The sequence below is a fragment of the Salpingoeca rosetta genome (assembly GCF_000188695.1).
Source record: "Salpingoeca rosetta unplaced genomic scaffold supercont1.3, whole genome shotgun sequence".
In the NCBI taxonomy this organism is placed as follows: Eukaryota; class Choanoflagellata; order Craspedida; family Salpingoecidae; genus Salpingoeca; species Salpingoeca rosetta.
Window position 1 is genome coordinate 184377 of NW_004754931.1, and position 22500 is coordinate 206876.

Genomic DNA, 22500 nt, shown 5'->3' on the forward strand with positions numbered 1-22500 from the left:
CACACACACACACACACACACACACACACACACACACACACACACACTCACTCACTCACACACACACTCACACACACACACACACTCACACACTCACTCACTCACACACACACTCACACACACTGCCCCATGCACTCGCTGTCTTCAGGTGCCAGGTGCGGGAGGAAGACGGGCGGCGCCAACGCCATCTGGCACTGAAACGAAAAGTGGTTGTGGCGCTTGCATTTGCCGCCATGATTGACGCGTTGTCGAAAAAACAGACTATTTATCGCCGCGTGGTGAGTACTCACGCGTGACGTGCTTGTTGTGTTTGTTTGTTTGTTTGTTTGTGTGTGTTGTGTGTGCGTGTGTGTGTGTTGTGTGTGTAGGGTTGCTGTTTGGCATGCTTGCCAGCCGAGTGCCGTTGGCCACCTCCTCACACACACAACACCCGCAACACGCCCTCACACCCACAACACCCACAACACCTTGGCAGCTGCCGTCGCTGCGCTTCTCGCTGTCTCGCGTGTTTGCGCGCCTGAGTGTATCTGAGCTGCGCTTGATCACGCGCACACGCTGCAGCCCTCACCACACCGACATTCACAACATCAAGTGGTGATGCTGGCCATGGGCTGGGGGGGGGGGGGGTGACGATGCACTGTGTTGCGTGCATGGAACACCGCAATGGAGCCGAAATGGAGCATCGTGTGGAACATGCTGCTAATGGAACAACACCTTCGTAATCACACGTGAAGATCAGAGTACAACAACACACGCTCTTGGTGGTAGCTCGCTCCCCCTTTCTTGCCCATCCTCATCATCCTCATCACACAGGGAGAGCAGCCAGTGCAACACACACACACACACACACACACACACACACACAACAACACAACACACACACCACACACACACACATTCACATCACATCACCGCACACACACACAATACAATTATTTTTCACCCGCTCGGTGTCAATTCCATGCGGTATTAATTCAGTCGTCGGGGGGAGGGGGGATTGGGATTGGGACAATACGACGCCCTCATACGCCACCACGCGCGACCTATTTTTTGCCTGCAAGCTCCACGCTGTCCCGTACGGTCTTGGACCATCATGCCAAATCATTGCTAAATTTCTGAATGTGGGCGCGAAATTGCCCCAGCTCAACCGCCTTGTTTAAACAGCGACCGCGGCTGCAAAGATGCCAAGCCACGAGCACGCGCGCGCGCGCTTCTTTCCTGCTTCTTGCTTTGCCGCTTTCGCTTTGTGCGTGGAGTGGTTTTTTCATCTTTTTTTTTTTTGGCTTGCCGCCATCGCCGGATACAGAACAAGCCGTGAAGAGGGAAGGAGGAGGAGCAAACACGTCCACCACGCACACGCAACACAAGCACACCGCCAACCAAGAGCCACACCCGTAAGTTTTGGCTTTCTGTGTTTTTTCACATCTCTGCCAACACGACGCCAACCGTGCACGATCGCCTGCCACGTTGCGCTGTTTGTTTGTCGACCCATTTCCAACCAACTCTCCCCCCACAATCACACCACACTTTCGCCACGCAACCCGCCCCCCTCTTGGCCGCATTCTTCGTGGGTTCGTTGTGTCGTTCGCACCGTTGCCTTCCCTGTCCTTTCCCTCAAGCACCAACGAAGCGCGTGTGTTGGCTTGGGTTATTTTTTTTTGGTTGCCTCTCTTTGCCGGCGCCCGCCCTCCGTGTTTCGTGGCTTGCCTCCCTTGCTCTCGTTGTTTGTAGGCTGGCTTGTGGTTGGCTTTGTGTGGTTGTGCTGTAACCCACCATTCCACACAGCAACCACCCCGGCGTACCTTCGCGTGGCTGTGCCATCACAACACAAACACGACGTCTTCCACGTACGCAAACAAACACGCAACGTGTCCGATCCACGTATTGCTTGCTTGCTTTTGCTTGCTTGCTTTGTCGTTGCACCCACCACACCCCGCGCGCACACTCCCTCCCACTTCAGCGTTCCCCACAACACGCACACAACGCACACACACGCACTCTCTCTTTGTGACTTGAGCCTACCAAACCCTCATCAAACACAACGTACGCACACGCGCACCATCACGAGGTCATCCAACGGTCGCTCCTCCAACACCTCAAACCTTCCCCTTTCTTTTCTCCACCACCACCTTTCCTTCCACCTCAGCCACCACCAAGCTTCCCGTTCCCATCCCCCCCCCCCTTTTTCAACTTGTGCATGCGTGTCGTCGTCATCAACCCACTCACGCACAAACACGCACGCACGCACAAACACAACACCTTTGTTCCTGCCTCCGACAACAGACACACACAGACGAACACACCCATCAGCATCAGAAGAGCAACGACAGCTTCCTTTGTGCGCTCTGCTCTGCATGAGCCCACAATAGTCGAACCCCCTGTGCCGCTGTTTATTTTGCTTGCAAGCACCATCTGCCACGACAGCGTTTCGTTGGTTGGCGTTGACTCTGTTCCCGACACCTTGTGATCCTCTGCTGCACATGTCCGGCAGTCCTGCCACACTCGCATCTCTGCCCATTCCTGTCCACCAAGCACCCGTAGCCATCTCAGACCAAACACCAGCCCTGCCGCCCCACCAGCAACCCCACAAGCAGCAGCAGCCGCCACAGCAGAAGCAGCAACAGCCTCTTCTGTCGCAGCCGCTGCAACCGCAACCAGCCATGACCCGCGGTACAAGCGTGGGCGGGGCGCACGACTATCCCCAGGACCACAGCCTGCCGTTTGCGGCGGACACCGCCTCCGCACCAACAACAGGCGCAACCACGCCGCCCACGGGCTCAGATGCATCCATGCCCATGCTCTATCAACAGCCGCATCACCAGCAGCTGCACGTTTCAGCACCCCCTTACACGTCCAACCAACAACCGCCACCCATGCCGCCGCAACAACCCATGCATCACCAGCACCATCAACAGATGCACCAACACCAACAGCCGCAACAACAGCAGCACATTCCCCCCATCTCCCACAATCCACACCATCTCCACCACCAGCAGCAGCAGCCGCAGTACCGGCCGCACCACAACAGCCATCAACACCCGCACCATCAAGGCCACCGCCCACACCACGCCCACCCGCACCATGGCCACCATCATCCCCACAAGTCCAATCGTGGCAGCGGTGCACCGCCCAATGGCCAGGTCGTCGGCCCCACGGAGAACAACCCCTTTATCAAGAAGGGCAACACCCGCTACAAGACAGAGCTCTGCAGGGCTTGGCTCGATGGCAAGGTCTGCAAGTACGGCGAAAAGTGTCAGGTCAGTCCCATGTGCGCGCGTGCGTGTGTGTTTGTGTGTGTGTGTGTGTGTGTGTGTGTGTGTGCGTGCGTGTGTGTGTGTGTGTGCGTGCGTGTGTGTGAAGGGCCACAGGAGCAGTGAAGCCGAACGAAACGCTGTGCAATGCTGTCATGTGCTGTTTGTTGCTGTTGCAACAACGCCGCTCCCCGCCCCCAAACTCACCCACGGACACAAACACGCGCATGTTGTGACAGTTTGCGCACGGTGAGGAAGAGCTGCGCCCCATCCAGCGCCATCCAAAGTACAAGACGGAGCTGTGCCGAACCTTCCACACCACCGGCGTCTGCCCATGTAAGGAGCCACAGCAGGCCCTGCTCGCTTTGTCGTGCATGCATGCATGAATGCATGCAACCAAGCAAGCGTTTGCTTCTGCTCCACCTGCGACTGCATGCACACCATAGACATCTTGTTGCTTCGTGTGCTTTTTGACATGCACCGTTGTACGTTTACCCATGTACGTGCTGACAACCCCATTCCACACCTCACTCCTCCCACACCTCACTCCTCCCACACCTCACCCCCTCCTCACCCCTCCCCACATCTCACCCCCTCCTCATTCCCTCGCCTCTTCCCCCCCCCCCCAAAAAAAATTCCACCTCAGACGGCCCGCGCTGCCACTTTATTCACGAGATTGAGAAGGACGCTGCGCTGAGACGCATGTCAAACATTGCCCAGCAGCAACAACAGCCGTCGTCACAGCGGTCAGGTGGCCACAAGCAGCGCCACCCACAACATCGCCACTCCCACGACGGCCAGCCCGCCTTTGACAAGCGACACCCATCGCAGCAGCAGCAGCAGCAACCAAGCCACACGCAGCCACGTCAACGGCAGCACACGCACCAACGGCAGCACTCGCATCCGCTCCAGCAGCCCTACGACCTGCAGGGCATGGTGGACGACCAGCAGATGCACATCCCGCCGTACCAGGGCGGCCCATCTCTCTACGGCAGCGCCAGCCCATACGCGTCATCGTCGCCCTCGGGGCCCTTGGACTCCACCGAGCTGCACTCGGCGCTCTCGCAGCTGCGTCTCGACCACTCGCAGTCGTACAACAGCAGCTACAACCCAAGCGCCCGTGACTCGCCAACCGTCGACCCAGCCACCGCATCGTACTATCCAGACATGTGAGTGCATCCGTTTGTTTGTGTGCGTGTGCGTGTGTGTGTGTGTGTGTGTGTGTGTGTGTGTGTGTGTGTGTGTGTGTGTGTGTGTGAACACCGGAAGACTTTTCTTTGGCTTTGTTGCCATGCATGCATGCAAATCGCAAGTTCATTTGGTTGTACACCATCAGTCCCCGTTGTTTGGTCATCATCCCCTCACCACCATCATCATCATCATCATCATCATTCACACCACAACCATTGCAGGACGGCGACGGATGCGACGAGCGTGCCATCATACATGCCGGCGTCCCACCAGTCCCTGCCCACCACCCCACTGTGGACGCGCAACTACTGGTCCAACAGCGAGACGTCCATCTCCTCGGAGCCCATCCCCTCACGCTCGCGCCGCCTGTCCCCCGTGTCCGTGAACAGCGGCTCTGGCAGCAACACCAACATCGCCGCGCACGCCACCACCGTGCCTGCCCGCGCCCCGCATCACCTCTCCCAGGAGCAGCCGCACCCAGCTGCACACCAGCAACGCCAGCAGCAACACCAGCAGCAGGCGTTCGCCCACCCGTTCTCCAAGCAGGCTGAGACAATGCATCCATATGCACCTGTGGCGGCCACGACGACAACGACGTCAGCGAGCACCAACCCCACCCCATCCTCCACCTCCACGGCCACAAGCGCCATGGCGTTCCACCCGTCCATCCGCCGCGTGGAGCAGCACCTCTCCATGGACCACCACCACCACCGCTCCCACTCGGCCAGGGGCAGCCTGCCGCTGCACTTCCTCAGCAGCCACCCGTCCTCCGGGCACGGCTCCACGCAGTCGTTGCCGCTCGAGGCCACGGCCCACCGCACACCGCCAGGCAGCCACCGCGCGAGCGCCATGCTCAGTATGGATGCACCGGGTATGGAGCGCGGGCGACAACGTCACGACCCGTTTGACGCAACCACGGACAGCGAGATGTACGCCACAGCGAGCAGCGTGGCCTTCAGCGCCATTGATGACGACGATGATGATGATGCCGGCTCGTCCACAGGCAAGGCCCCAACCACCACCACCACCGCCGCTGCCACGTCCTCCGCCCCGGCGGTGGCGTCAAGTGTGCCTGCTGCCCTCAAGATGCCATGGGCGCGTGTGGTGGCGAGCGAACAGGCGTCTGCCCGCTCCTCCGCGCGCTCGTCGGATTCGTGGGCCGTGCCGCCGCTGGGCTTTGGCGCACACGAGTACTCCTCCTCGCACGCGTCGCCATACTCGCCGCCGTCCAACGCCGCGCCAACGGGCTCGGCCAACTCACCGTCGAGCGACCACCACAGCCACGCCAGCAAGGACTACTCGAGCGACATGTCGAGCGCCTACGACCACCACCTCGACCAGCACCAGCAGCAAGCAGGCCAGGGCCAGCGGGGCAGCGTCAACATTGCCACCAGCAGTGGCGCCACCAGCCCGCGCAAGGCGTCGGAGACGTCGGGCGCATCTGCCCCCCACTTCTCCCTCATGGACCCCATGCATCTGCTGCACCAGTGAAGCGCGTGCTTCTGCGGCATGTGCGTATTGTACTCGTCATGCCTGCATGCATGCAATTTTCGTTTTTCTTGTTTTGGGAGGGAGGCCAATGAACTTATTCCATGCCGCTGCTCCTTTATTTCTTCCTTGAGCTCCTGAAGACACGCTCTTCTTCTCCTTGTCGCGAGGGAAGGAGAAGGTGTTGTTTTCACCATTCTGTTTTGTCCCCTCGATTGTTGTGCGCGGTCGGCTGCTTCTAATTTCTGAAGAAGGTGTACATGATGTTTGCTGACCTCTGAGCCATCTGCGCAATACCACGCCGTTCCCACACGTGGTCCTCTTCCCATTCGTTGCTCCCCTCCACACCTCCCATCCCATCTCATGTGTCTAGCTGAAGCGTTGTTGTTCGTTCCCTCTTTTTCCGCCCACAACCTCAAAACAAACACCGTGCCTTCTTCTTATTTGTTGCGTGATGATGATGATGATATGATGTGTGGATGCTTTCTTGGCTGGTTGATTGACTTATTGGTTTGGTTCTATCATCATGGCACACAATTCGTTCCCATCTTCTTATTTGTGGCCTTGTAGTATTTGTTGTACTCGCATATTTGTGCTTGTGGGTGGGCCTTGTGTTCGACGCACGCCCAGTGGTCTGTTCTGTTGCATGCATGCATGGCCAGTCACCCGTGCGCGCGCGCGTGTGTGCGTGTGTTGGTTGCACTATTTGTTTTGCCATCTGTGGCAGCAGAAGCAGCACGGCCATTTCAGCCTGCACAGAGGTGTCGGCTGTCAGTGCTTTGCTGTTTCGCTGTCGTTAATGATGCATGCATGCACTGTGTCGTGCCTCGTTTCGAGCGGCTATTTTTCCTCAAGCCCACACAAGCATCTCTATGTACTTTTGGGTGTGCTGTCTCCCTTGTTTGCTCTTTTTACTACGCTTATTGTTCCCTCTTTGAGCAGCACCATTCTTATTCTCCCCTTTCCCCGCTCCGTAGCTGTGTACATGTACGAATGTAAGCTTATGTTTTGTCCCTGCAAGTTTCCATTTTAGTCACAAGCAGCTTTCTTCCTCCCTTCGTGTTGTTTTGCTCTGTTCTTCGAGTCGCCTTACGCCATGCCACCCGTGTGTTTTGTTGTTTGTCATTGTTGACATTGTTGTTGTTGGATTGCCGTCTCCAACGCCTCAAAATCAAAGAGCCATGCGTTCACGTGTTTCATCGCGTCTTCAGGCCACACGTTCTTGTTTGTTTTCTTTTCCACCGTTTTCACTTTCCTGGAACCTTTGAACGTGATGCGTGTGACAGTGTTTGTGAGCCGTGGCCATGCTGGTGCTTACAGGAGCACACCCGTTTCGTTTGATGGCAGTGTTGGTCTTTGTTTGGTGTCTGTTATGTTAGTGGTGGCAAGGCTTTTTCTGTTTTGCACTGTGTTGTTGTTGTTGTTGTAGCTTGTTCGTTCCACAACGCTTTGTTGTGTCACGTGCCTGTCATTTTGAATTCATCTTCCTAGCTTGCTTGCTTGCTTGAGTGCTGTTTTGTTGTGTCTCCTCATTACACAAATCGTACGTCAACGTTTGCTGATGATTGTGTGTGTGTGCGTGTGCGTGTGTGTGTGTTGAGAGCTTTGGGGGTGATTGTGTACTGTTGGTGAACGTGACAGATGGCAAAACGCAGCAAGTGGGGAAAGCGCGACCACCTGTGCACGGTGGCAAACACGTGTGCATGGCAGCAAGAACAAAAAGCAAAAAGCAAAGAATGGCCAATAACGAAAGCAAAATGAGATGATGACAGCGCAAGCGGAACAAGGTAAGGCATTGGTGAACATCAAAACCAGGCCTTTGAATCATGCAACACACGCACGCACGTGCGCGCGCGTACGGATGTACGTCAGTCGCATGTGCGCACATGCATACCCAGGTCAACAGCCTGATGGTTTGGGAAAGTGTGGGGGAGGACCACGAGGACAGCGCTCGGCCATGTGCGGAACCATGGGACGACTGTTGTAAAACGGAAGATCCATCCGGTACTTGCCCAAGATCTGGTGGGCGGGTATTGAAGAACAGGACGAGAAGCAGAGATGGCCGCATGTATGTGTGAGCTTGCCAGTGCAACCTGGCAAGATACAACAGACCTGAACACGTAAAAAACACACACACACACACATACAAACACACACACACACACACACACACTTACACATACTAATACACACAGCCAACCTGGCAGAATGGGAGGTCTGGGTCGGCTGCCTTGCACGCGGCCGGACGGGGTGTGGTCGAGTCAAAGATGTTCAGCGTGTACGCATCCCTACATGGTTATATGTGTGAACATGTGTGTGTGTGTGATTGTGTGAGCGCGCGTGTGTGTGTGAACATGTGTGTGTGATTGTGATTGTGATTGTGTGTGTGTGTGTGTATACAACAGAATGGCAAAACGAAGTGGAATGTTTGTCATGCCACATGCTTGGTGATCATATTCAACTTGCACCGCAACACACACACACACACATGCGCGCGCAAAGTGCGCCTGTAACGCACCAGTTTGTAAACTCTGTGCACTGGATCTTGTCGGTCAAAGCGCCCATAAGGCCTGCTGCCTTCCACGTCTCGCACACAAGCACGTCGCACACCATCGAGTACCCATCCACGTATTGCCACGAGTCCTGACGTGTGGTGGTATAGTGGGGTGGTGTGAGAAGAGGAGGGCGCAATAGACTTGCGAGTCGCATGATTGCGACACAAAGAGCGCACATACATTCCATGCACGCATATGCACGCACACACATACATACATACACACACACCTGCTCTGGCATGGCAAAGAGGGTGGTGAAGGAGATGTTGCGGCTGGCGGCGGTGTCGTAGACCTCGGCAACCGTCAGGTTGGCAGTGCCAAGACGCTGTCACGTGACATGATGAAGAGGATGGCGTGAGCAGGATGGAATATGCGTGTGTAATCGATGTTGATGGCATGGCATGCACCAAGCAAAAAAACAAAAACAAAAACAAAAAACCAATTACAAACATGCAATGCAACCCATTATGTTACAAATCATTTGACTGCTGTTCGTTTGGTCAGCACACCTTGTTGAGTGCCATCGTCCACATCATCGCGGCAATGTCCGCATCCACCTTCTCCACCAGCCCAATCAGAACCTAACAGCAGGTGGTGATTGCGACGACGACAACGATGATGTTTGATATTGATGTTGATGTTGATGTTGATGTTGATGTTGATTGATGTTGATGGAGGGGAGGAGGATATTGTGAGCGTTGGCAATAGGACCAACGCAACAAGAGCACACACACACACCCACACACCCACACACACCCACGCACACACACACACACACACACACACACGTACGCATGTCTAACCTGCCGGTACGGGGTCTTCTGAATGCCGTCTGTTGGCCAATAGGAGGACACGGTTGTGCTCTCGCAGATGTACAACTCGCCATCAAAGCGAAGCGCTACGGTCGTGTGACCTGTACGATTGTGTGTGTGTGTGTGTGTGTGTGTGTGTGTGTGTGTGTGTGTGTGTGTGTGTGTGTGTGTGTGTGTGTGTGTGTGTGTGTGTGTGTGTGTGCGTGATGCAAGCGGCACCGAATACAATGTTCGGCAACTGAGAGAAAAACCGCAATCACCTCTTCCCCTCCCCCCCCCCCTTCGGCCCAACTCCCAACGTGCGTGCGTGTGTGCACCTGTGTGAGCGCCCATCGCCCAGGCGAGCATTGGATCAAGGCCATCGAGACGCAGGACGCCAAAGAAGTCGCCGTCCTGACCGAAGATTGGTGGTGGTGGTGGTGGTGGTGTGAGGGACACAGGTGGGCCAAGGCTGCACCAGCACGCAGGACTGCGTGCACATGAACACGCACACACTAACACACACACACTAACACACACACACACACACACAAACAAACACACACACACACACACACACAATATACTGACGTGGATGTCGCTCTCGTCTGGGATCACATCTGTTGTGTTTCGCTCCGGCAGCTCATAGAACGCTTTTGCCCGCAGAAACTCTACGTTGCGTGCGCCAACCTTCTCCCACACCTATCAAGTTGGCATGTTGTGACAGCGAAGAGATGAGAGAGGCGGGGTTGGAAGTGGTGAGTGGGTAACGTTAGCTGGACTCACGCAGTGTGGGCGGGCATATTCAAACGCAAGCAAATGCAAGCAAACCAGTACACATATACAAGCAAGCAATCAACCCCATGCCCACGCACACACACACACACACACACACACACACACACACACACACACACACACACACACACATCAGCATACACTGACGGACCTCGCGTGTGAGTTCGGCGGGGAGGAAGAGACTCGCTGTTGCGCCGAGAGAGCGCAGTGTTGAGTCCAGCGTGCCGTTGAACCGGAACACACGGAACCCTGATCATGGTGGTGGTTGAGGTAGTGAGATGATGAGAATGACGTTTGTAGTGATAGGCAGAGTGTAATCGAATAATAAAGAAGGCGTGAGGAACCAGCTACAACACACACACACATGCACACATGCACACATGCACACATGCACGCAACACACCAACCGTTTCGGTTGATCCACGAAAGTTCTTGGGAGTTGATGTTGCCTGGCCATTGGTGTACCTCGGCTTTGGCAGCGTGCACCTGAATAAAGAAGAGGCCTGTTCACATGCACATGCCGGGAAGCTTACTTCAGCGTGTGCGTGCACAAGTGCGTGTCTTTTCAGCCCAACACACCGCACCACACACCCATTCACATGTGCTCTTGTACATCACACCACGGCGCACCTTGGATGGTGGCCACCATGTAAAAGTCTTCCTCGCACGATGACGAGGAGATGGGCTCGGAGAAGTTGACGTGCAGCTTGGCACCATCGCTGCTGAGATCCGTGACGTGAAGGGTGTTATGGCCAAAGCACTGCGTGGACCACGTCAGGCTGTTTTGCGGGTTCGCCTCGCCTGCGACAACACAATACATGAGAAAGGCAGAAACACAAACACCTTCAGTGCACGCCCACGGGGCACGTTCACAGGGTGCCGCTTTGCACACACACACACACACACACACACACACACACAGTGGCGCACCGATGTACTGCGGAATCCATTCAAACGCATGCGCTGCCGACTCAGTGTAGCCCTGCATATTGGTCTGTTGCGTGCGTGTGTATGTGTGTGTGTGTGTGTGCATGAGAGATATTGTGCGTGTGTGTGTATGTGTGTGTGCGGTGGAGAGGCGAGGTGTCACAGAACTGAACGACTGACAGGTGGTCATTGACATGTGGAATCTGTCAGCGGATGCAACGCGTCATACCTGGAAGGAGGCCAGCCAAGCGTCAAGCTTCGTGCGAACATTGCGTGGCGTTGTTGGCGTCTACAGTTGGTAAGATCGTGTGTGTGTGTGTGTGTGTGGTGTGTGTGTGTGTGTGTGTGAGTGAGTGAGTGAGTGAGGGAGTGAGAGAGCGAGCGAGTGAGTGTGAGAGAGAGTGTGTGTGTGTGTGTGAGAGTGTGTGTGTGTGAGTGTGTGTGTGTGTGTGTGAACTCTGTGTGTGAGCGAGTGAGTGCGTGTGAGCGATGCAAATCGATCGCACTTGCATTAATCAAAACAAGCACACAAACATGCCTTTGCCTCACCGTTGTATCCCAGTGAAGGAATTCAGCCAGGTCCTCCACAAAGAAAGCCGAGTTGCCCAAGGTTGTCTTCTTTGGCATGGGCATCCCCAACACTGGCGTCGTCGTTCCCACAACCATCACCGCCACCAACACCACGGTGAACACACCCACGCCCGCAGGCAGGACTCGTCGTGCCATCGCCATCCTTGTTGCGTTTGCTTTGCGCTCCAAACAACAAACAACAATCAGAAAATATTTGGATGTCTTTTGCTAATCCTCCAAACTCGCGTCTGTCCGGTTGTTGGTTAATGTGATTGTTTGACTTGTTGGTGTTGGTGTTTTCACTTCTTGCTTGTGCATGCACTTGAACGGACACTGGGAGCGAGGATGGAGGCCACAGCAGCGCCTGTTGTGCCTGCGCGGTGTCGCTGCGGCGTGTTTGTGGACGGCCACGTGCAGATGAAGGAGGTGTGTAATTTGGGACGTGTCCCGCAACGATTGCGCCGTCATGTTCAGCTGTTTCCCTCGCGCACACAATCACTCACAATTACACACACACACACACACACAATCGCAATCGCACACACACAATCACAATCACACACACACACAATCTAACACACACACACACGCATAACGCCTGCCTGTCTGCTGCGTAGATTGATACCCCGCGACTGGATGGAACACCGGCTGGCACTGTGTTGATCCGTGGCATCTACACGACCATCTGCGGATCGGACATGCTGTACATCCACAAGCCTCGCGACATTGACAGGTGATGACCGCAAGTGCTTTCCTTGATGGGGGTGCGCGGTTGCCTGCACAAGCCCACAACGATCAGGCCTCACGGTTGATTGCCACCTTGCGGAACGCAGCTGCGATGGCGCTTCGATTCACGAAGTGGTTGGAGAATTGGTTGCAGTGAACGGTGCCAGTCTTGATGCGACAGAATTCGCCCTGGGAGACATTGTCCTCGCCATGCCCAGCAACGTGAGGTTCATGAGAGAAAGCGAGTGGGTGTCGATGGGTGGGTCGGTGGATGAGTCAGTGATGAATAGGACAGATACGTGCCTGTCAGTGGCATTCACTTGCATGCACAACCTGGCATATGCACGCTTGCATATGCACACGCTCGCATGCACACATTCACGTGTTCTCTTTTGACAGTACATGGAGAGTGGCATCTATCGACAAGTGCACGAGGATCTCAAAGCGAAACTGCGCCGGATTCCCCTTACAGGCGGTGAGAGTGCAACTTGGGTGGTCGTGCGATGCATCTGACCACTAACATGCAAGCATGCCACGTGTGCACATAAGCCACCCTCTTCTTCCTTCTCCACCGTCTGCAGTGCCTCACAGTCGCATTTGTTGCTCGCTGCATTTCAGGGCTGTGTGAATACTTTTACTCCCACATTTCACACATCTTCAAGATCCCTGATCCACACAGCCAAGTCGTTCCGTTGCACCACTACACAGCAGCACAGGTGCGCCGACAGCGCGTGCACTCTGATCATGGGATCTGTGTTTGTGTCTGTGTGCGTACGCCTGTGTCGTGTGCGTGTGTATGTATCTGTGTGTTGTGGTGCAATACAAGCGTGCAGTTGTTGAGGTTCTTTGTGCTGCGTATGCCTTCACACACGACACGCTTCGCGCTTGGCTAGCCACTTGGTACGCTGCTGTGGATGGTTCGCAAAGTGCCAAATTTGCTCTTCAAGGACGTCGTCGTCTACGGCGCCGGCCAAAACGGTACACACACGCGCGCGCGTTTATTGTTATTTCTTTGCTTGCGTGTGTGTGTGTGCGTGTGTGTGTGTGTGTGTGTGCGTGTGTGTGTGTGTGTGTGTGCGTGTGTGTGTGTGTGTGTGTGTGTGTGTGTGTAATCGGACGTGTATTCCACAATGCGACTGCGAGATATCATTGCTGCATCACTGCCTCACACAACGTGTTCCTGTATCACGCACATGATGAATGGGCCTTGCAGGCTGTCTTCTGGTACACGTTCTCAGCAACATGGGTGCACGCCGTGTCATTGCTGTCGACCTCGTGCAAGGTTTGATCTGAGAGAGAGAGAGAGTGTGTGTGTGTGTGTGTGTGTGTTTGTGTGTGTGTGTGTGCTCTTGACATGGCGCGTGTGTTCCCTTGGCTGCATGTTCACGACGTCACTAACACATTCACACACAAACAACATGCATACACACCCAATCTTTTCCTCCAACGTGCGCATTCGTGATTTCGCAGAGCGATTGGACGCCGCGAAGGAGATGAGAGCCACGCACACCATTCTCGGTGGCAACCACGATGAGGTGTCACACACACGCGTGCGCGCACACACTCATGTACACTTGCTCAACGCACACATTTCATACACATTTACAACTACACACACATACATGCACACACACACACACACACACACACACACACACACACACACACACACACAAGTAGCTTACCGTGCGTCACCTTATCACCACCACCACCACCACCACAGGTTGTGCGCCGCGTGCGTGAGATCACAGATGGCGGTGCGGATTTTGTGTTTGAGATGGTTGGTCACCAGCAGGAGACCCTAAGCGACTGCACGCGTATCGTGCGTGATGGCGGCGCCATTGTTGCTTTTGGTGTTCCCTCCGATGACACTTACACCGACTTTCCTTTTCCCACCCTCTTCCGTCGCAACATCACTCTCGTACGTCAATCACACATGCGCGTGTGTGTGTGTGTGTGTGTGTGTGTGTGTGTGTGTGTGTGTGTGTGTGTGTGTGTGTGTGTGTGTGTGTGTGTGTGTGTGTGTGTGTGTGTGTGTGTGTGTGTGTTCGTGCTTGACAAGTTGCAATGTGACTCTACAACACCCACTCACACGCACACACGCACGCGCACACGCACTCTCGCACACCCACACACATACACATACACATTTACACACGTGCGCACGTGGACAGATGACGAGCGTGTTCCCGCTGGCGGATGAAGACTTTGGGTTTGCCGTTGAGATGATTGCGCAACGGCGTGTGAATGTTGGACCATTATTCCGGTCCTCGTGGTATTCGCTCGCAGACTCAAACGCAGCTTTCGTTGACACCATGACCAAGAAGCATCAAGTGCTCAAGGTCATCATTGACCTCACAAAGTGACCGTTGTGTGTGTGTGTGTGTGTACAACGGCCCATCGTCTCGTCTGTTGAACGGTCCCTCTCCCCCAGTTTGCACACTTCACCACGCTTCGCATTCATCACAACACGAGCCGTGTGTAGTATTGAGAGAACTTGATGCAAGCATCAACGTGTCAATAGAACGAAATGACACAACAGTAACACGCAATCCCATCAAGAACATGGCAGACAAGAGCACAACAAAGGTCAACAACGGTCATCAAAGGTTGACAGTGGAAGGCCTGTTCCCTGGGCAAGTTATGAGGATGTGATGTAAGCAGTCTGCAAAATGGTGCTACTTGGAAAAGGTGTCTGCTTTGTTTTGTTTGCTTGCAGGCAAGACTAACGTAGGTAAAAACGGAGAGTCGGGCGATTCGGTGTGTCTGGGAGCAATGTAACGTTGTAACTACGCTCAGCCTCGAGTCAACGAGCAAGAGAACGCACCAACACAACGGCAACTTGAGTGCTCTCGTGTGAGTGGAACAGGACGCAAATCATGTAGTCGACTAAATGTGACGCATCATTGTGGTGTGCACAAGCTAAGAACTGAAGAGAAACGGCTGTCTGGTAAACAATCACAAACACAAACACAACTCTGAGATCTTCACGCTGGCATGCTTGTTCGGCTGTGGGACGAGGATGGATGCTGGTCGCGGTGGCGGTGGCTCATGGCGCCTGGCTGGGCTTGGCCTTGGCATGCGTTGTTGTGGGGCGTGGTGCAGCGCCCGGCAAATAGAGCACACGGCACACGTCATCGTCCCCCGCCTTTTTGTCGGAGAGGTGCAGGGCCGTGGCAGCGAGCGATGTGTAGCGCAAGCGGTGATCGCCGGGGGCCGTGTATGCCGCAGTTGGCATGCTGTCGAGTACCACCACCACGTCATCATCGTCATCATCATCATCATCGTCACCATCGTCACCATCATCATCATCATCACCATCATCATCATCGTCGTCGTCGGCGGCGGCGGCGGCGTCGGCGGCGGCGATACAACCATCATTGTCATCATCACCACAGTCTTCAACATCATCGCGTGCGTCTGCAACATGTTCGTCGGCGTTCCCGAGACTGCAATCACCATTGCAATCGCCATCACACCCACCGCCACCATCCCTCAAACAGTCATCGCACTCATCATCATCCTCCTTGTTCTCGTGGCCAGCTGTGGGTGCTGCTGCGGTGCACACGCCCCCCTCCTGCGGCCGCTTCCTCTGGCCACCACCACGACGTGCAGTGCTGTCAACGAGACCAAAGATGGTGCGCAGTCGATGCAGGAGAGCATCTTGGCGCGACGGCAGCTGCTCCTGTCGCAAGTTATCGCCAGGTTGCATCATGCGCTGGCGGCCTGATGTTGTGTTGCTGGCGGTGCTTGCTGTTCTGCTCCGAGAGGCGGTGCTGCAACTGCTGCTGCCGCTGCTGCTGCCTGCGCGAGCTTGTGCGGCTTGCTGGTACTGCGAATGTGCGGGTTGCACAGCACCCGGTGGTGGTCGTGGCGTCATCACTGCCATCATCTTGGCGCGCTTGCTCGTTTGCGTTTGCGGCTGCTCCTGCTTGAAGCCATCGCCTCCACCAACACACGCGCCACAGCTCTTATACTGCTGCACTTCGTCGCTGCCGTTGGTGTTGGTGGTGTTGTCGTTGTTGTGACACTGCAAACAGTGTTCCCCGCACGCCTCCGTCGCCTCAGCCCGTGCTGGCTGGAGCCTGGTATCAGCGGCATCCATCGGTGTTGTCTGCTCTTCATGGCTGGTCTTCCCGCTGCCATCATCACCACCGACCTTGCTCCGTTTCGCCCTCGTCTCGCTCTTGTCCTTCTTCTGCCTCTTCTTGTCCTTCTTCTGCCTCTTCTTCGTGCGCTTGCGGTTGAGTGATGGCAGCACAATGGCCACATTGAAGTGGCCCGCCAAGTCCACACAGACGGGTATGCACGCAATGTCTGGCGCGCGGTAGGCGTCCGACTGCACCTCTTCCTGCTGCTGCTGCGCGCTGCCCTTGAACAACTGCTGCGGAGCATCACCCGACGTGTTTTTGTCTTGCACGTGCACATTGGCAGCGGGGTGGCTGCGCCTTGCGTCAGCGACGGGGCTGCCCAGCCCGGCCCCAGTCATGGTCATTGTGCGTGGCTCACACGGCACTGTGACAACAGGCAGTTGCGGCAGCCGCTGTGGATCAATCAGCGAGCGCTCTTGCTGCTGCAGGGGATGAAATGCTGGTGGCTGTGGTTGTAGCTGTGGTTGTAGCCGTAGCTGTGGTCGTGGTTGCTGCTGTGGTTGTAGCTGCAGGTGTGGCACGGGCGGCGGTAGCTGTGACATGATGGACTGCTGCTGCTGCTGCTGCTGGGTCAGCCATAGCGGTGGCGGTGGCGGTGGCGGTGCTGCTGCTGTTGTTGCTGCTGCTGTTGCTGTTGTTGGTGTTGTTGTTGTGAGTGGTGGTGGCGGCGGCGAGAACATGCTCTGCTGTGCCGGCTGCTGTACGTACTGATATGGATACTGCTGCTGAGGCTGCTGCTGGTAGTATTCTTGTGGGTGTGGTTGTTGTTGTTGTTGTTGTTGTGGTGGTGGCGGCGGTTGCTGTTGGTGGTGCTGCTGACGTTGTGGGGGTGGTGGCTGTTGCTGTTGCGGTCCCTGGCGGTGAGGTGGAGGAAAGCAGATGACGTGCGACAAGTCCCGCAAATCGTGCCCGGTTGTGTCCTGTGTCCACACGGGCACATCGTACAGCATGCAGTTGCCGCGAATCAGGCAGCCGTGCTCATCCGTGTACGCGTAAATGTGGTGGGGACAGAGCGGGGCTGAGATTGCCGCTGCTGTCGCTGGTGCTTGTGTAGGCGCCACCCTTCCTTGGTGTTGCGCGTGATGGCGTGGTTGTGCAGAATGGTGCTGCCGCTGCTGATGGACGGTGGGATGGGAACGGCCTGCGTCAGACACACGCTGGCGGTGCTGGGCTTCTTGAGGGTGCTTACTCCGCTTGCCAGGGTGGCTGTCCTGAGGGGTGGTGTCCTGGTCCTCCGTCTGCTCCTGCTCCTCTTGGTCCCACTCCTCAGTTGGGGCAACAACGGGCAGCTCCAGCACAACTTGCCTGCGGTACACGGCAAACAGGGCCTCTTCCTCCAGAAACAGGCGCTCCACAAGAAAGTTGAGGCTTGGGCGGAGCAGGTCTGCAGTGCCTGGCCGCTGCCACACAAACCGCAAGAACGCCGCGCGCCCTGGGATGACGTCGGTGCTGCGCAGCACGTGGGCGAGCTCAAACACGCCCAGGGGACCCGTGAGGAAGTTGGTGCGCTCTGCGGGCGAAGCAAACTCGCAGGAGCGCGCTGCGACATACCGCTGCCGCATGCCGGCAATGACGGAGATGATGGTCTCGATGGCGGCGCGGAGTGAGGCGCCACCAGTGCCAATGTCGCATAGCAGGCTCACGAGGGCCTCGCGGGCGAGCCTAGCGTCAGCGTCAACACCGTCACCTTCACTCGCATCACTCGTACGCTTGGCCCTTTCCTTCCTCTGCTGCTGCTGCTTCTTCTTCTTCGCCCTGCTGCTCTTGCTGCTGTCCTTGCTGTCAGCGGTTTGTGCGGACAACTGGCGCTGCGGGCGGCGGTGCTGGCGGTCTGCGGCCTCGCGTTCGCGTGCTTGGCCAATGTGCCGATTGAGGAGATAAGTGATGGCCAGGGCAATGAATCCGCACAGGAGGTTCGAGACGTGGTGGTGCTTGGCGACTGCGCGGTACCAGTCGCTGGTTTGGTCTGTCACCTTGATCTCGAGCACCTTCATCTTGATGCACAACGTCAAAGGTGATCAGAGGGATTGCGGGGAGTTGTGACACGGAGGGGAGGGGGTGGCGCAGACAAAAGGGGAAGGCTGCTGCGCCCAGGTGCTGTCGGCTGTCTCTTGCCTTCTTGTGCTTGTTCGTGTCGCCGTGCAGGCTTTTTGGCTTGGTGAGGGCGTGAATGCGCGAAAGTGCCCTGTCGGCAAGCAAGCGGAGAGGAAAAATGAATGCGTGCAGGCATGCATGCAGCAGCAAGCAGAGTGGAACCAATCGCAGGGCAATGTCAATTGAATGCACTGCACGGTACAGATATGAGATGAGATGCATGGGTGCGATGTCTCGAGTTGGCGTTGTTTGTGTGGTGTAATGTGACTTGGTGGCTTCATTGTTGGTCAGGTGGTGGTGGTGGTGGTGGTGCTGCTGCTGCTGCTGGTGGTTGGTTGGAATGCGGCATTGTTGACAAACTGACCTTTTGCTGTAGGCTGTGAGGGCGAGGAGGAGGTTGCTCACGCGTTCCGCTTGTGTTGTGGTGGGAAGCGGCGACACCGTGGTCGTCGTCGTCGGTATGGATGTGCCCTCGTTGGCTTTGCGGAGAGAGGTGTGAATGCGAAGCGCAGGTGTTGCCGCAGGTGTTGCAGCGCCTGATCTCACGCCAGCTCTGCGCCTTCACGAGCAAACCCAAAACGAGGCGCAAGGGTGCACGCAACCAAGGGAAAGGGAAGCGACGATGTCTTCTTGTCTTGCTTGGTGATCTCTTCTATTGTCGTCGACAGCGGCGGGTTGGTTCGTGTGGTTGTGACCGCGTCTAGCCGTCTTGGTTGGCTGGTTGGTGGTTGTGGTTGTTGTTGGGTTTGGGACTTTGGGAGGGGAACAGATCAGCCGGCGCAGGAAGAGGAGCAGGCAATCGGGTTGCTTGGCTGCTTGGGGTGAGCGATCTGGTGATGGCGGCGTGTTGCAGAGGTGGCTGCGGTTGGTTTGGGTTGATGCGATGCGAAATGCGGAACCAACTACACCAACCAACATCCCCCCATACAAGCCAAACTCAAACAAAAAGTTTGCTGCGCGATTTGCTTGCCTGCACGCACAAGAGCAAGCAACAAGGGAAATACACGAGACATGCAAAGATGCGCCCCAATTTGGCTGGACGATTGCCCAAAGATATCAGATAATCGTCCGCAGCCCACGGAAGACGTGAGCAAGTTGGCGGCGGCAAGTCCGGAAAGCGAGCAAGTCAGCAAGTAAGCGAGTAAGCGAGCAAGGGCGACGTTCGTTCGTGCCGATCCGATCAGAGACACGAGAGAGAGACAGGGAAGCGCACAAAAGGTGCAAGGGTGGAGGCGAGTCACAACACAACAGCACACCAACACGGGAAACGATGCTGGAGTGGGTTGTGTGGGAAACGACCGCGCCGCTTGCGGTGTATGCTGCAGCAACAGCTGCAAAGGGAGGCGATTCAAGGGCTTCAAAGCAAGGTGCTGCTGACGAAGGTGCCGTGACTGTTCACCACGCATCTGTGGACATTACCAGCAACAGGGTGTGCGCCGTTGTCGAGGTGAGCAGTCTGTCTACGCGTGTTGTATGTGCGTGTGTGAGTGAGTGGTGCGTGCGTGCGTTGCGTGTCGGGTAAAATGGATTGTGCGAGGAAAAAAAGGAGAGCGCTACTTGTGTGTGTGCACTGCGTGTGTGTTGGCTATCGTGATGGAGCTGTGAGATGATGGGTGGGGCCGCCGGCCTGTCGTGCTGCGAGGCTTGAGTGGGTGTGTAGTGATGTGCGTTGGCGTGTGTTTTGGGTGTGTGTGTGTGTGTGTGTGTATGTGTGTGTGTGTGTGTGTGTGTGTGTGTGTGTGTGTGTGTGTGTGTGTGTGTGTGTGTACTATCGCTTTGCCATGCATCCCATTCACTCACTGACACCCATCCTGACGCACATGCGCGCATATGCACACATTCACATACATACACATGTGCGCAGTCGCAGGTGCCCGTGAATGTGTACCACGTGCCGACACTGCTGCAGCGCGCCCGCGAGCTCAAGGCCGCCCTCACAAACGTCAACCGCCTCTTCTTCGCCACAAAGGTTAGTGTGTGCGTCTGTGTGTGTGTGTGTCTGTATGTGTGTGTGTGCATGTGCGTCTGTGTCTGTGTCTGTGTCTGTGTCTGTGTCTGTGTCTGTGTCTGTGTCTGTGTCTGTGTGTGTGCGTCTGTCTGTCTCTCTACTCTCCACCTCCACCTCACTCATCCCCTCATCGTCACCATCGTGTATCGTTGCTTCCACAGAGCAACACGCACCCCCGCCTGGTCCGTGCCATCCACAGCCTTGGGTTTGGGCTGGAGTGTGTTTCGCTGCAGGAAGTGGAGTACGTCATGGCAGCAACGCACGCCAGCCCGGATCATGTGCTCTTCACGCCAAACTTTGCAACCAGGGATGAATACGCAGCAGCCATCAAGGTAAGAAAGAAGCTCGGCACGGTGGAAGGGCGTGTGTGTGTATGTGTGTGTGTGTGTGTGTGTGTGCGTGCATGTGTGTGTGTGTGTGCATGTGTGTATGTGTGTGTGTGTGCTTCGTGCTGTACACCTACACTTCGCACGTGTTGCGTGCTTGCGTTGTGTTCATCGTGCATCTGTCGTCGGTCAAGGCTGAATGGTGCCTTTGTACAGCACGCAACCATGCTTCCTTTTGGTCAACACAGCCACCCACCATGACACGCCGTCGCACACACTCTTTGCCTCCTGCCTGTTTCCCTCCTGCTTGCTCCACACGGCCCCCTCAGCTTGGCGTGCATGTGACTGTTGACAACGTCTACTGCCTGCGAGCGTGGCCGGACGTTTTCACCGGTGCGTCTGTCGCGCTGCGCATTGATCCCGTCAAGGGGCGGGGTCACCACAAACACGTGGTCACGGCAGGCTCCCAGTCCAAGTTTGGGATGGGCATTGAAGACATGCCGGAGGTGGTGCAGATATGCAAGGACAACAACATCACAGGTGTTTTGCATGTGTTGTATTGTGTGCATGGGGGGGGGTCGTTATCGTGCATGCTATATGCTGTGTTGTGTTGTGTTGTGTTGTGCATGCGTTATGTTGGTGTGTGTGTGTGTGTGTGTGTGTGTGTGTGTGTACGTGGGGGGATGTTGTGTTGTGTTGTGTTGTGTTGTGTTGTGTTGTGTTGTGCATGCGTTATGTTGTGTTGTGCATGCGTTATGTTGGTGTGTGTGTGTGTGGAAACAATTACCATAGTGCCGCGTACCTACCTCATGGCTCCACCATCACCATGCTTGTGCACCGTGTCCCTGCCGTGACCAGTGGTTGGGCTACACTGCCATAGCGGCAGTGGCATCTTCGACCCGGCCACGTGGAACGAGCACGCCGCCTGCCTCATTGCCGTCGCAAAGCAGTTCCCCGCGGTCAAGTGCGCTCGCACCATGGGAGTGACTTGTGTCACACTCGTGTTCTTGTTGTTGTTCTCGTTCTCGTTCTTGTTCTTGTTCTCGTTCTTGTTCTTCTTGGTGTTGCAGTTGTGCGCGGTGTTTCGTGGGCATCATGCTTTGGCTGATTCACCATGACTCCCGGCTGCATCGCTTCTCCCCTTCATTTCACGCCTTCCTGCGCAGGTTCATGGACATTGGCGGTGGTCTCGGTGTCCCATACCGCTTCACGGAGAAGGTGTTGCACCATCATCCCCACCTCCATGATCAACACGCGCGCGCTCTTACAGTCACATCAAGCCTCGCGCTGTCTGCCTACTCACTGTGTGCGTCTGTATGACGTGTTTTGTATGTGCGTGTATCTGTGTTATGTCTGTGTGTGTTTGCGTGTGTATGTATTTCCCTGCATGTCTATCTCTCTGTGCTGTCTCTCTCTCTCTCTCTCTCTGTGAACCTTTCTGTGGCCCTTCTCCGCAGCGCCTGAACCTGGACAAGGTCAATGAGGAGCTCGCTGCCATTCTTCATCCGGTCCGTCATTACCGCTGATTTCATCACACACACACACACACACATACGCGCGCACGCATGCGTAATGCTTTACACCACCTCACCTCATTTCTGATGTGTCAACTTTTCCATCCCAC

The 22500-nt window shown here is 55.8% G+C and overlaps 5 protein-coding genes across 5 annotated transcripts in view; 3 read left to right on the forward strand and 2 right to left on the reverse strand.

Annotated features, from left to right (window-relative positions):
- The first annotated feature begins 1284 nt into the window (after nt 1-1284).
- Nucleotides 1285-7482, forward strand: PTSG_01604 (uncharacterized protein). Its single transcript, XM_004997527.1, has 6 exons — nt 1285-1394; nt 1620-1847; nt 2284-3257; nt 3491-3587; nt 3898-4420; nt 4664-7482. Exons 3-6 carry the CDS (start codon nt 2481-2483, stop codon nt 5931-5933), a joined length of 2667 nt encoding a protein of 888 aa, XP_004997584.1. The 5' UTR covers nt 1285-1394; nt 1620-1847; nt 2284-2480; the 3' UTR covers nt 5934-7482.
- A 52-nt stretch (nt 7483-7534) lies between these two features.
- Nucleotides 7535-11826, reverse strand: PTSG_01605 (uncharacterized protein). The gene is made up of 14 exons (XM_004997528.1): nt 11551-11826; nt 11231-11290; nt 11005-11068; nt 10705-10875; nt 10482-10577; nt 10226-10323; nt 9868-9978; nt 9615-9690; nt 9289-9398; nt 8995-9066; nt 8715-8810; nt 8449-8573; nt 8131-8218; nt 7535-7949 (listed from the first exon to the last, which is right to left on the reverse strand). Exons 1-14 carry the CDS (start codon nt 11731-11733, stop codon nt 7830-7832), a joined length of 1470 nt encoding a protein of 489 aa, XP_004997585.1. The 5' UTR covers nt 11734-11826; the 3' UTR covers nt 7535-7829.
- Nucleotides 11806-14867, forward strand: PTSG_01606 (uncharacterized protein). The gene is made up of 10 exons (XM_004997529.1): nt 11806-11997; nt 12189-12304; nt 12405-12519; nt 12697-12772; nt 12916-13013; nt 13191-13275; nt 13511-13579; nt 13768-13832; nt 14021-14218; nt 14472-14867. Exons 1-10 carry the CDS (start codon nt 11917-11919, stop codon nt 14661-14663), a joined length of 1095 nt encoding a protein of 364 aa, XP_004997586.1. The 5' UTR covers nt 11806-11916; the 3' UTR covers nt 14664-14867.
- PTSG_01607 (uncharacterized protein) lies at nt 14768-19566 on the reverse strand. Its single transcript, XM_004997530.1, has 3 exons — nt 18907-19566; nt 16521-18633; nt 14768-16499 (listed from the first exon to the last, which is right to left on the reverse strand). Exons 2-3 carry the CDS (start codon nt 18440-18442, stop codon nt 15347-15349), a joined length of 3075 nt encoding a protein of 1024 aa, XP_004997587.1. The 5' UTR covers nt 18443-18633; nt 18907-19566; the 3' UTR covers nt 14768-15346.
- Nucleotides 19567-19614: 48 nt separating this feature from the next.
- The window catches only part of PTSG_01608 (uncharacterized protein), a gene marked incomplete at its 3' end in the record, with an annotated part of 3874 nt that continues 988 nt past the window's right edge, over nt 19615-22500 (forward strand). The window contains exons 1-7 of the mRNA XM_004997531.1: nt 19615-19989; nt 20407-20511; nt 20712-20882; nt 21206-21416; nt 21735-21840; nt 22043-22094; nt 22334-22384. Of these exons, the coding sequence (XP_004997588.1) occupies nt 19813-19989; nt 20407-20511; nt 20712-20882; nt 21206-21416; nt 21735-21840; nt 22043-22094; nt 22334-22384 (873 nt within the window). The 5' untranslated portion in view covers nt 19615-19812. The remainder of the gene's footprint in view (nt 19990-20406; nt 20512-20711; nt 20883-21205; nt 21417-21734; nt 21841-22042; nt 22095-22333; nt 22385-22500) is intronic.